Below are 12,620 nucleotides of genomic sequence, written 5' to 3' on the forward strand. Positions count from 1 at the left end.
GAGCTTGAGCAGACTGGACTTGAACAATATCCCCCAAACAGTAATTCCCTGACAGCAACAAGAGCAGAAGAAACCTACAAGGATTTAATAAAGCTGTTTTTATACACATTATATAAGACATATCAGACAGGTTTTAACTTGTTCTTTATAAATTTGTGATAAGGTCACTGGGAATTGAGGTGATAATTTGGACAGCTTGTCTTTAATTGGCCACATGACAGTGTCTTTCTCTTCTTATTTTCTTCCTACTTTTTTATCTTCCTTATATCACAATTTTCTGCCCATTTTGAACGAATTCTGAACAAATTGAACGTGTTCTTCGTGCCTAGGGTTGCAAAGGGGCAGAAAGTTTCCGGAACCTTTCTATGGGACCTTAATCTGGGGAGTTTTTTAAATGTTCCAAATTGGAAACTTAACGGATATTTATGGAAATCTATGGGAATTATTTTAAAATGTATGGGAATTATTTGGGAAATTTATATAAACTATATCATATACAATTAAAGAAACATTTTGTTTGGTCATAAGCAGACATGCATGCAAGGCAATACAAATTTTAAAAAGGACGTCTTGACTGATTTTATTGTAAGTAAAACTTTAATTGATTTTTTCATTAAGTAACAAAAAAGCATAATAAACATTATAATTGTTTTTTAGATATCTTATTTGCTGGTTTGCTAGCTAGCTAACTAAACCCATTTTGATATTTGTAGGATTTTTTAATTTCTGGAGGAGTGTATGTGAGGGGAGGGTAATTTTTAGATACTACTTTTAAAAATGACCTCACCTAAATGTTTTCTCAGTTTGTATTTGTCTAACCAATGAATAATGTTGTTGCACACTAGCTTACACACAGCACAAGGAAGTTTTCAACAAATTTATGTAATTAAGTGAATACATGCAAAGATGGACATTTTGACATTCTTTTGTGTGCAGAATTTAAGAAATTATCTGTGCATGATATGGAAGAATAGAGACAGAGCGCAGTGCGTCATAACCTGAAAACCACGCCCACCGGTGGGGGGGCAATCCAACCGTCTCCATTGACTTTGTATTGTGAAAGGCTGCCGCCTCGTCATTTCTGGCTTATAACAAAAAACAGAATAATGGCTAAAAGCTGCTGTGTGACAATATGCCTTTGAGGAGAAAAAAGTGGATCGCCGACAACGTTTCCCCCAGTGGACGCAGTTCTACTAATAGGAGTACTGTGAAAAGTTGCCTGTTTCCACTTTTTTGTCTTTAAATGCTCGTTTTTTGGGGTCGACAGCTTTATTTAAAAAAAATTATTTACAGATTAAACTTTAAAACAAAATAATACCTAAAAGCTGCTGTGTGACAAGGTGTACAGCTAACAAGCCAAAAAACCCAGAAATACGTTTTTCTAAGCTGTCGACCTCAAAAAACGACACAAAAGTGGAAACAGGCAACTTTTCATAGTACTCCTATTAGTAGAACTGCGTCCACTGGGGGAAATGTAGTCGGCAATCCACTTTTTTTCTCCTTAAAGGCAGGGTTTTACGGCTCGACAGCTTATAAAAACTTATTTCTGGGTTCTTTGGCTTGTTAGCTGTACATATTGTCAGACAGCAGCTTTTAGGCATTATTCTGTTTTTTGTTATAAGCCAGAAATGACAAGGTGGGGGTCTCTCGCAACACAAAGTCAATGAAGACGGTTGGATTGTTTCCCCCTCGGTGGGCGTGGTTTTCAAATTTGCATAACTGCGCTCTGTCTCTATGCAAGTACATGCAGGGGGTGTGGCCTCAATGCCCCTTCAGTAAGCTGTGTGCATGTGAATGAAGAATGTGCAGGGTAGAAATTCAACTGAAATTGCATTAAATCTTGTAGTTTAATTTGGTTTAAAACAACATTTAAGTTCCCTGTTATAGGCAACTCTGCAATATTTTCAAATTATATATTCCCGTTAATTCCCATATATTCCCAATAATTACCATGGAAAGTTTCCAGCCTTTAAAATTCCTGAATTTTGCAACCCTATGTGCGCCTGATCCCTCCTGTGCATAAAGTTGTCAAAAGATGTATGTGTTATGTAAGTCTAATTGTAGAATGAGATGCAGAGTCTTGTAAGATACTGTTTGATATAAGATTGTGTTAATGTTTAACAGACTTCACTAAAATACAAAATCCCTCTGCATCTGATACATTTGCTTGATCCCTTCTGAATTGGCCTGCAGAGGCTTAGCTCTTAATCAGGACCTGAAAACCTCCTTACTTCACTTTAACCTTAGCTCCAGTGATCATGTATGAATATACATATTTAAAATTGTCATATTTAAGTACTGAATGTCAAAGTGTTTGGACTGATTGACGCAGAATCATTGCAGCACTTTTAGAAAAAATGGTCAAAAAATGGCCTCAAGCTGTCAGTGGGACAGTACCATTTGAAAAGGTCCTAATATGTACCATTTAAGTACAGATATGTGTACATTTGGTACCAGTATGAGGTACTAAAATTTACCTTTGAGGTACTAATATGCACTTTTTGTTACAGAGCTACTAATATAGACTCTTTAGGTGCAAAGGTGTACATGTTGAAAGGGTACCACCCCAGTGACGGCTAAGGACCATTTTTTTTCTTACTTATTTTTTCTTTTTACATTTACAATACCTATTTAAAGTACTAACTACTGTACCGTCAAGTCACCCTTTGGAAAACATGGTAATCTTACTGAAGGGGCAATTTTTTTATTGTTTTGTATCAGATTATGTATTTTGAACCTAAATCAACCATCTATATGGACATAATGTCAATGTGAAGCAAATCGTGGCTTTGTACAGTATTGTTCAAAATAATAGCAGTACAATGTGACTAACCAGAATAATCAAGGTTTTTAGTATATTTTTTATTGCTACGTGGCAAACAAGTTACCAGTAGGTTCAGTAGATTCTCAGAAAACAAATGAGACCCAGCATTCATGATATGCACACTCTTAAGGCTGTGCAATTGGGCAATTAGTTGAATTAGTTGAAAGGGGTGTGTTCAAAAAAATAGCAGTGTGGCATTCAATCACTGAGGTCATCAATTTTGTGAAGAAACAGGTGTGAATCAGGTGGCCCCTATTTAAGGATGAAGCCAACACTTGTTGAACATGCATTTGAAAGCTGAGGAAAATGGGTCGTTCAAGACATTGTTCAGAAGAACAGCGTACTTTGATTAAAAAAGTGGATTGGAGAGGGGAAAACCTATAAAGAGGTGCAAAAAATGATAGGCTGTTCAGCTAAAATGATCTCCAATGCCTTAAAATGGAGAGCAAAACCAGAGAGACGTGGAAGAAAACGGAAGACAACCATCAAAATGGATAGAAGAATAACCAGAATGGCAAAGGCTCAGAATGGCAAAGGCTCAGCCAATGATCACCTCCAGGATGATCAAAGACAGTCTGGAGTTACCTGTAAGTAACTCCTGTAAGTAACTCCAGACTGTGACAGTTAGAAGACGTCTGTGTGAAGCTAATCTATTTTCAAGAATCCCCCGCAAAGTCCCTCTGTTAAAAAAAAGGCATGTGCAGAAGAGGTTACAATTTGCCAAAGAACACATCAACTGGCCTAAAGAGAAATGGAGGAACATTTTGGGGACTGATGAGAGTAAAATTGTTCTTTTTGGGTCCAAGGGCCACAGGCAGTTTGTGAGACGACCCCCAAACTCTGAATTCAAGCCACAGTACACAGTGAAGACAGTGAAGCATGGAGGTGCAAGCATCATGATATGGGCATGTTTCTCCTACTATGGTGTTGGGCCTATTCATCGCATACCAGGGACATGGATCAGTTTGCATATGTTAAAATACTTAAAGAGGTCATGTTGCCCTATGCTGAAGAGGACATGCCCTTGAAATGGTTGTTTCAACAAGACAATGACCCAAAACACACTAGTAAACGGGCAAAGTCTTGGTTCCAAACCAACAAAATTAATGTTATGGAGTGGCCAGCCCACAATCTCCAGACCTTAATCCAATTGAGAACTTGTGGGGTGATATCAAAAATGCTGTTTCTGAAGCAAAACCAAGAAATGTGAATGAATTGTGGAATGTTGTTAAAGAATCATGGAGTGGAATAACAGCTGAGAGGTGCCACAAGTTGGTTGACTCCATGCCACACAGATGTCAAGCAGTTTTAAAAAACTGTGGTCATACAACTAAATATTAGTTTAGTGATTCACAGGATTGCTAAATCCCAGAAAAAAAAAAAAAGTTTGTACAAAATAGTTTTGAGTTTGTACAGTCAAAGGTAGACACTGCTATTTTTTTTAACACACCCCTTTCAACTAATTGCCCATATCATGAATGCTGGGTCTTGTTTGTTTTCTGAGAATCTACTGAACCTACTGGTAACTTGTTTGCCACGTAGCAATAAAAAATATACTAAAAACCTTGATTATTCTGGTTAGTCACATTGTACTGCTATTATTTTGAACAATACTGTATATTGTCTGGTCTGGCATAAAAACCTGTTTTTGCACAGCGTGCGGTGGCTTTTCCTAAAGATCTCACTGGGATTATATCACAGTCGGAAAGGCAACAGTCGTAAAGAGCTGTACAGTGTGCTTTTGGCTTTAGTTTGTTACTCCCAAAGACTGATCAGAAGACTCATAAAATGAGAGAGGGAAACAGCGGTAGAGAGAGCAGTTAAACGTGAAGGTGACTGGAAACCAACAATGGCGTAGAGAGTGCAATAATAAGGTGATTAAAGGAAGAGACCCGGAGGCTACGGAAGACTGAGGGATTCTCAAGAGTGGGAACAGTTCAAGGAGGGTATGAGGAAAAGACAGTAGAAATAGTCAATGTAAAATATAAAGAGGAAGGATAGTCTGAGATAAAGGACAGTGAGCGAGTGAGAAAAACTGTGCAAATGCTGTATGAAGGGACGATTGCCCGCTGGGGATGTTCAAGAACTGGCAGGTGTTTATCTGGCCCTTTTCAGATAACTTGCTGCTTTTCTCCTGTGTGATTGCGTGTAGCCGTGTGTAATGTTTACTTATGCTGGTCGTGTTTGGAGAATTGTGAGTTTGCTCTTGTGCATGCTGTGTTTGAGAGGCAAGCGTGTGTGTTTAATGTTGCCTCCAGCCTCTAATGTCATATGAGACTAAGTCATTTTGGCACTCAGAGCCAAAGGGTGGAAACTCGCTACCAATAACTTAATATTAAAGCACTGAAGAGGAAATCTCTACAGTTTATCTCGCCAAACAGTTCATTTTCCCTCTTTTCAAAAAGTCTCCATTAAAGGAACTTTTCTCCCAAAACTAAAAATGTGTGGTCTCATACTTACTACTTATAAAGCATCCTGCATATTGTAAAGAACATTCTGTGAAAATATGAGCTTGATATCTTTAATATTGATTGAGTAAGGTCATGTCAAAGATTGAAATGAAAGAAAAATCAATGATTAAAGGGGACATATCATGAAAATGTGACTTTTTCCATGTTTAAGTGCTATAATTGGGTCCCCAGTACTTCTGTCAACCTAGAAAATGTGAAAAAAAACAACAACCCAGAACTTAGTTTTGGTAAACCAGTCTCTGCAAGCATGAGAAATGTGGCTCCCCTTGTGATGTCAGAAGGGGATCTTATTATAATAATAATAATGCCCTTTAATCTGTACTATCCAACCACAGCATTGCTATTTAGTGCAGAAAGCGAAAAAATAATTGACAGCACAATTGATATTCAATTTCAACAAACCACCATTACTGCGATCATAGTTTGCATTTCATCAGCTCATGAGCATTTAAAATTTTTGCTTACACCTACAAAGTAGCAATTTTAACATGCTATAATATATTATCTGTGGGGTATTTTGAGTTAAAACTTTATATATGTACTCTGGGGAAAACAAAGATTTAAATTCAAACTTTGATGTTTAAGGCATTGACCTTGCTTGTGAAATCCAGGATATAAAGTCTCATAATCTATGAGATTATAATCTCATAGATTATGAGACTTTATATCCTGGATTTCACAAGCAAGGTCAATGCCTTAGCTATATTTGTGTAAGAAACAGATTAAACTTTGTATCACTCTCCAATATAAATAGTTTAATAATTTGTACCTCTAAAAAAATGAGGTGTTGAGTAACAAGACCAATAACGTTTGGTGACTACTTTGAACGTGCATATGATATTTGAGAGTTACAAACATTTTTGAACAAACATTCTTTTTTAAATCTTTTCATTCGCTGTCAATAGAGGGTATGCATTTAAGTCCCTTTTCCAAGTGACCACGCCGGAACTCGCCCTGTTGAGTGGCAAACGTTTAACAAAATGGTTGGTTTTCATAGCAGCTGCTGCGAAAATGCCAGTAAAACAGACTATTATCAGCTTGAATTTAGTTGGACTTGATAGCTGAGGTGGACAATACTTAGTTACATTAGTTACATTTTGCAAGCATCTGTGCTTTATTAGTTTTGTTTGTATTGGGAAAAACATTACTTCACTACATTCTAAAGCATAGAATCATACTGTTAAATATTAAAATTTATTTAATACCTAATTACATTCAAATTGTGTACTTTTCCTTGAGTAAAAGTATGTTAATGTACTTAAATATTAAATGTAAAACAAAAACTTATTATTTATGAAATGTAATAGAGTAAAAATTATGATAATATGCTTCGGAATCGTATGTTTTCCAAAGAAAAACATGGATAAAATACAAATATTTGAAAAAATATGTTTAAAGGTGCTCTAAGCAAATTCACGCGTTATAGACCATAAAACATTTTTTGTTACATATAGCAAACATCTCCTCACTATCTGCTTGCTGCCTGTCCACTGATCAAACTGTAAAAAAACGCAATCTCTGTAGACAGCCCAGGCTCCACAAACTGCAAAAACAACAAAGTGGTGAAATCCTACCACTAGAAACGATAACAAAGTGTTCCAGCCAATAAATGTAAGCATGGAAGGTAGGGGGAGGAGTTAGCTACGCTCCGTTTGTTTGAAAACAGTTCAAACATCAACAAAAAGTAACGTCACGCCGATTCGCTTAGAGCGCCTTTAAGTAGGATGTAAAATCTTTGCTTGATAGTGACCCTAGCAACTTGTCAACCCACCTGTGGTTTGTGGACGTTGTAATTAGGGCTGCACGATTTGGATAATTTTTCCCATGGCGGTTATTGATGCTAATATTGAGATGTGCGATTGCGATTATACTAAATGGTATCATGAGTCAACTTGATGGGTTTTAAGGAAAATCCACACACAGTTTAGCTAAAATGTGTATTTGTAAAACTAGAAATGTTTTCATATTGCCACGTGATGTAGCAACTGCTTAGTGTCAGTAATCCTAAATCCAAAATACTGCCATACAACAGACATAGAGGGTTTTTTTAGCTACCAGATCACTGTCAACCTCCTCTGCATCCATCTTCGCTCTGGTATAAGTGACGACGCACACCACACACGTGCATGCCACACGTGCACTGCCTCTTTTGTGTTTGTTTTTCTTTCTTTTTTTAAACAGCAAAATCATCAAACTGTTATCAGAAAATTTGTGTTAACCAGTCCACACATTTATTTATTTAATATAATTGCAACATTTTGCTGTCATATAATCGCACAGGCTGACATCGCGATTGTGATGCGATTAATTGTGCAGCACTAGTTGTAATGAACGATCAATTTACTTCTCCTTTCGGTGTTTTGTGGCAGTCTGTAAAACGATAGCTCTGAATTCTTGTTAATCTGTTAGTACAGTCTATCGCACAACAGCTTTTTCCCATTTCGATGCGTTTTCACCGTGTTTTCGTCTATGTCACGCTGTACTCAAATGCTGCCGCTCTTTCTTTTGCCACTCAGTGGGCATAACCGCAGTCCCTCTCGCCGACGGTGACGTCATGTGCATACCCTCTATTCCATATACTCTTCTTTATGCACATTTGCTCTCTCTCTCTTAACACTTGTTTGAATGAGTCTTTAATTGCTTTTATGAGATTGCAAACTTAAAGCTCAAATGAATTCACACTCATTCTCGTCATCACCTTACCATCTGTCTTCTCTTCAAATGGTGTAATTGAAAGCTGTGTGTATGTATGAGTGAATAACCTCCATTATCACTTTGATTAACGCTTTACATTTTTAACTTGAATTGAATGGATTTTCATATGATCATCATCTGAATGGATGAGAGATTGTGGTTTAAATGTGACCCTGCCTGTGAGTCATTTTTTTGTGATTTGCTGTTTTCTACATATATAATTATCCTACATAATGTAATATTGACTGAGTAAGAGGATGTCAAAGATTAAAATTAATGTAAAATCATAAGGTGAAATCCAACTTTGATGCTCCTAATCAAAAAATTAGATTTTAAGGTTTTAACTTGGATTTCAGGGTCACAAAAACGTAGATATTTCTTCTACTGCTTAGCAATTGGAAACCCCAGAGATTTGTGGGTCCTATGAAACCCGTTTATAGGCTGTAGTTATGTGACTACCATAAACAATAATTTTGCTACATGCTAATTAGTTGTGGATGGTGTTGGGGGAGTGACATTTTTCGGTCCAATTGATTGGACAGAATTGTTTTGTTGTGCAGAATGACTCATCAATCTTTTTGATTCATTTTTCAGAAGAGAGTCCACTAGCATGGTGGATTCAAAGCTTGTATAGGACCTGACATCTCGGTTTTTAACACCGCTCAATGCATTTTATTTTCATCCTACAGTTTGTATTCATCTTAATAACAAAACAGTTAAAGTTAACTATCACCTTCTCCGCAGGCTCACTTGCCGACTATTGTGATTAATTACAGCGAGCACTATTCATTTTCAGAGATCCTGGATGAGTCAAAAGCCCATCCTGTGATCGTAGACAAAAGTGTTGTACTAAAGGGATGTGTTCACAATAGCACCATTAAGAGAGGCAGTGAGAGAGAAGATAAGTGTGAACAGGGGAAATACGGGGATTGGAAAGGCAATTTGCGGTGAGGGAGAAAGAGAGACAGGAATGACAGGAAGCCGGCGATAAAGCGAGAGAGAGAGAGAAAGTGAAGACGACAGCCGTTTGGGAACCAGCTAAATTGCTTTGTATATTTCATGGCCAGCTTCATCATCAAAGCTAATTACTAACAGCTCTCTAAAGCCCTTTATATTTATACATTCATTGATCGTGCGCATGTGTGGATAATTGTGAGTGTGCATCGCTTTAATTTAGCTAGGAAAGCTTGTGCCACTTTTAAAGTAAGTTGATGACATTCCTGTTTTCTTTTATCAGTTTAGCTTTTGGATTTTTGGATTGTTCACCCAAAATTGAAAATTCTGCCATCTTGTACTCACATTCAAGTTGTGCCTGTATGAATTTTTTTGTTCTGCTATAAAGATAATTTGAAGAGTTTGGTTCCAAAACGCAATAAATTCATTTTGACTAATTTGGGTAAAAATGTGTTTTCTATACCAAGAAAGTGACAAGATGAAAACCACCATTTTCTTTTACAAAGTTTCACATAGCATCTTTAGGTCACAATAACATAAAAAATTCTAGACTTTGCGTAAAATAATAGACATTTTTCATAAGTAAGCATGACAAAAGCTTGATGCTGTCGTGTGAAAACAAGCAACAGCCGGCATTTTCCTTCACCTGAGTGCTTCTCACGTAAATTATTAGATTTTGATGGCTTACGTTTCTTCCCCGCCACAGAAAACCACCACAGGTTTATCAATGCCATAAAAAGTATTATTTTGTTTTGTTTGTTTTGTTTGTTGATCACGAAGTACAAAGTAGATGAAGAAAACGTTTTGTCGTGGTTTGGAAAGAAGGGAGAAAAGATAACGGTATAACACGGCGGATATCGGATTTTGCGTAAAATGAATTTACTTTTTAATACTGACCAGATACAATACTGATTTTGTTGATAAATTTTTTTTTTAAATGGCATTTATTGCGTTTTGGAGCCAAACTCTTCATTTGTAACCAAACAGTTTTGGAGCACCCTTGCCTTCCATAGTTTTTTTATTTTTACTATGGAAGTTAATGGTGCTCCTGCTTCCTTGCTGATTGCAAATACCTTTCCTCTGTGTTTAGCACAGAGGAATTTAAACAGATTTGAAACAACTTGAAGGTGAGTAAATGATGAGTTTTCGCTTTTGAGTGAACTATCCCTTTAAAATTGTTAATCAGAGAAACCATTTATAACCAAACTACTATAGCAAAGCCATTCATTATTCTAAAATGTAATGAAGAAATACACTTATTATTATTATTATAGAAATACATAGTAATATTTCAGTAATACAGACAGCAATATTTCACAATTTTTTTGTAAATACATAAAAATGTCAAATGGAGAACTCTGTGTACATTTTGGAGTGATGATGTGGCTGAGTTATAGCATCCATGAATCATTTTATTTATATAGACAGTCTAAACTGCTTCACAGAAATGAACTTGCCAACTCCATAATTTTTTTACTATTACTATATTTTTCAGCCCTGTTTAGCACACAGATATTCTTTATTTCAGGTCATATTGTCCCAGTTCTGTTCAAATTTCCAACGTGAATTTTCTAATACGATGTGCACATGTGTTTTCAGGACGTCCAACAGCACTGCGACGTTGTCCTCATGTGCGTCGATGGAGCCGTGTGTATCAGATGAACACTTCCAGGCACACAGTCACGCCGAACACACCTTCAGACGCATGGAGACCTACCTGAGGACCAGGAAGCTGTGTGATGTTGTCCTTCTCGCTGGGGAACGCAGAATACCAGCACACAGGTAAGAAAAACACATTACAAAGCTTTCCAGTGGTTTGCACAATAAAATGTAAGCTTTGACAGAAATCATCATGAAGAACACAAATAAAAATGCTTGATAGTTTGATGTCCTGAAAAGGTCCCTTTAAAGAAATTCATTGCTGGCCATGTTTGCAGCACCTCCGGGCAGGTATTTTAGTCTTACAATTGACACTCCTTTTTACTTAAATAGTACCACTATCTGTAAAAATGCTTTCTTGGGTAATACAATGTATTTCCAACCTACAATTAAACCTGACATTAACTGTACCATAAATTTAGTTTCTACAGCTCTAGTTGTACTAAAACCCCCACTTTTTCCAGGTTGCTTGAGCTACTGCACATGTCCCTCCTCCAGAGAATCATTATTTTTCACTAAAACTTTAACTAAAAGATGGGATTTCCTTCGCCATAGCGTGGATATGAAGCATTGCTACTTTCACAATTTGTAGTAATATAGGACTGTGAGGTCTTCCTGATAGCTTTAGTCTTTGGTTTCACTAAAGAGTATAAGTGGACTTCAAATACATCAGAGCATGTCCGTGCAGTCTGTCAGACACTTTACATTTCATAGAAGAATCTATCCATGACGTGGCTCAAATCAAGCTTTAAAATCAGAGTTAGTAAATCATTTCAGTAAATGAAAAAGTTCCTTATACCTAAATTAAGCAATCCCAGAGGTGAATGCTGAAGAATGCTTTTTATACTTTTTTAATTGAAGAGCTTGCCTTGTGTATGCTTATATCAGCACCTTGCCATTCTGCTTCTCTTTTGTTCTTTTGTATATTCATCCTCCCTTTTATCATTTCACCCTCTTTGTTTAGTTCTGCTGATTGTACGACTGCCTCAGGCAGCTGAAGGCAGTTGCTGGTGTTTTATTTATAATGATGCATGAGTACACACACACACACACACACATACACACACACACACACACACACACACACACACACACACACACACACACACACACACACACACACACACACACACACACATTCTGGTTTCCATGTTTTGTGGGGACATTCCATAGACGTAATGCATTTTATATTGTACAAACTGTATATTCTATTCCCCTTACCTACCCCATTCCCTAACCCCAACCATCACAGAAACCCTTCTACTACTTCACATTTTCAAGAAACATCATTTTGTTTGATTTATAAGCTTGTTTCCTCATGGGGACATCAAAATGTCCCCACAAGGTCAAAAAAACACTGGTATTCCGATCTTTGTGGAGACAATTGGTCCCCACAACGTGATAATTACCAGGTACACACACACACACAAACACTGGTAACTGTTTGTAACAAGAAGACTTACTTACAATGTGGCCCAGCTTGTCAGTGAACTACGGCTTTGTGTAGTAAATGCCGCTCCACCTTCGGTCTCGTGTTTGCTTAGACCTAGTCCACACGGACACGGGCATTTTTATAACTGTGAGTTTTTTTAAGCAGTTTGGTCGTTCGTCCAATCGAAAACGCAGTATCAGGGTACTGAACCCAAACATTTTTGAAAACCCCTGCCAGGGTGAAGATTTTAAGAAATGCCGGTTGCAGTGTTGTCATGTAGACAGTAAAATTGGTATCCGCTGTGTTTGACATCAGATTGTGCGCCGCTGACTGTTTGCTAATGATTCTGTGCAATGGCGAACGTAGCCCAAATCTCCGCTTTCAGGAACCAATAATAACTTTTTGTAAGGCTGCTGATTGGCCAAGGTGGCTTTACAATTTGGGTTGTATCGCCGCCTGCTAGTGTGGCAGGCTCTTGACAGTGCTTGATAGGATTTTTTTTCTTTTTCATGTGGACGGAGATTTCTTTTAAACCGAGCATGTGTGGACGGGTTTTTTTGGAGGAAAAACTCTAATTATAAAAATA

The 12,620-nt window shown here is 37.2% G+C and overlaps 1 protein-coding gene across 6 annotated transcripts in view; it reads left to right on the plus strand.

Annotated features, from left to right (window-relative positions):
• klhl5 (kelch-like family member 5) overlaps nucleotides 1-12,620 on the plus strand; it is an 82,411-nt gene that overhangs the window by 38,863 nt on the left and 30,928 nt on the right. For all 6 annotated transcript variants that reach the window (XM_055205638.2, XM_055205637.2, XM_055205639.2 and 3 more), the window contains one exon: nucleotides 10,543-10,725. In XM_055205638.2, the coding sequence (XP_055061613.1) occupies nucleotides 10,583-10,725 (143 nt within the window). In that variant the 5' untranslated portion in view covers nucleotides 10,543-10,582. The remainder of the gene's footprint in view (nucleotides 1-10,542; nucleotides 10,726-12,620) is intronic.

Source organism: Misgurnus anguillicaudatus, chromosome 3 (genome assembly GCF_027580225.2).
Source record: "Misgurnus anguillicaudatus chromosome 3, ASM2758022v2, whole genome shotgun sequence".
Lineage (NCBI taxonomy): Eukaryota > Metazoa > Chordata > Actinopteri > Cypriniformes > Cobitidae > Misgurnus > Misgurnus anguillicaudatus.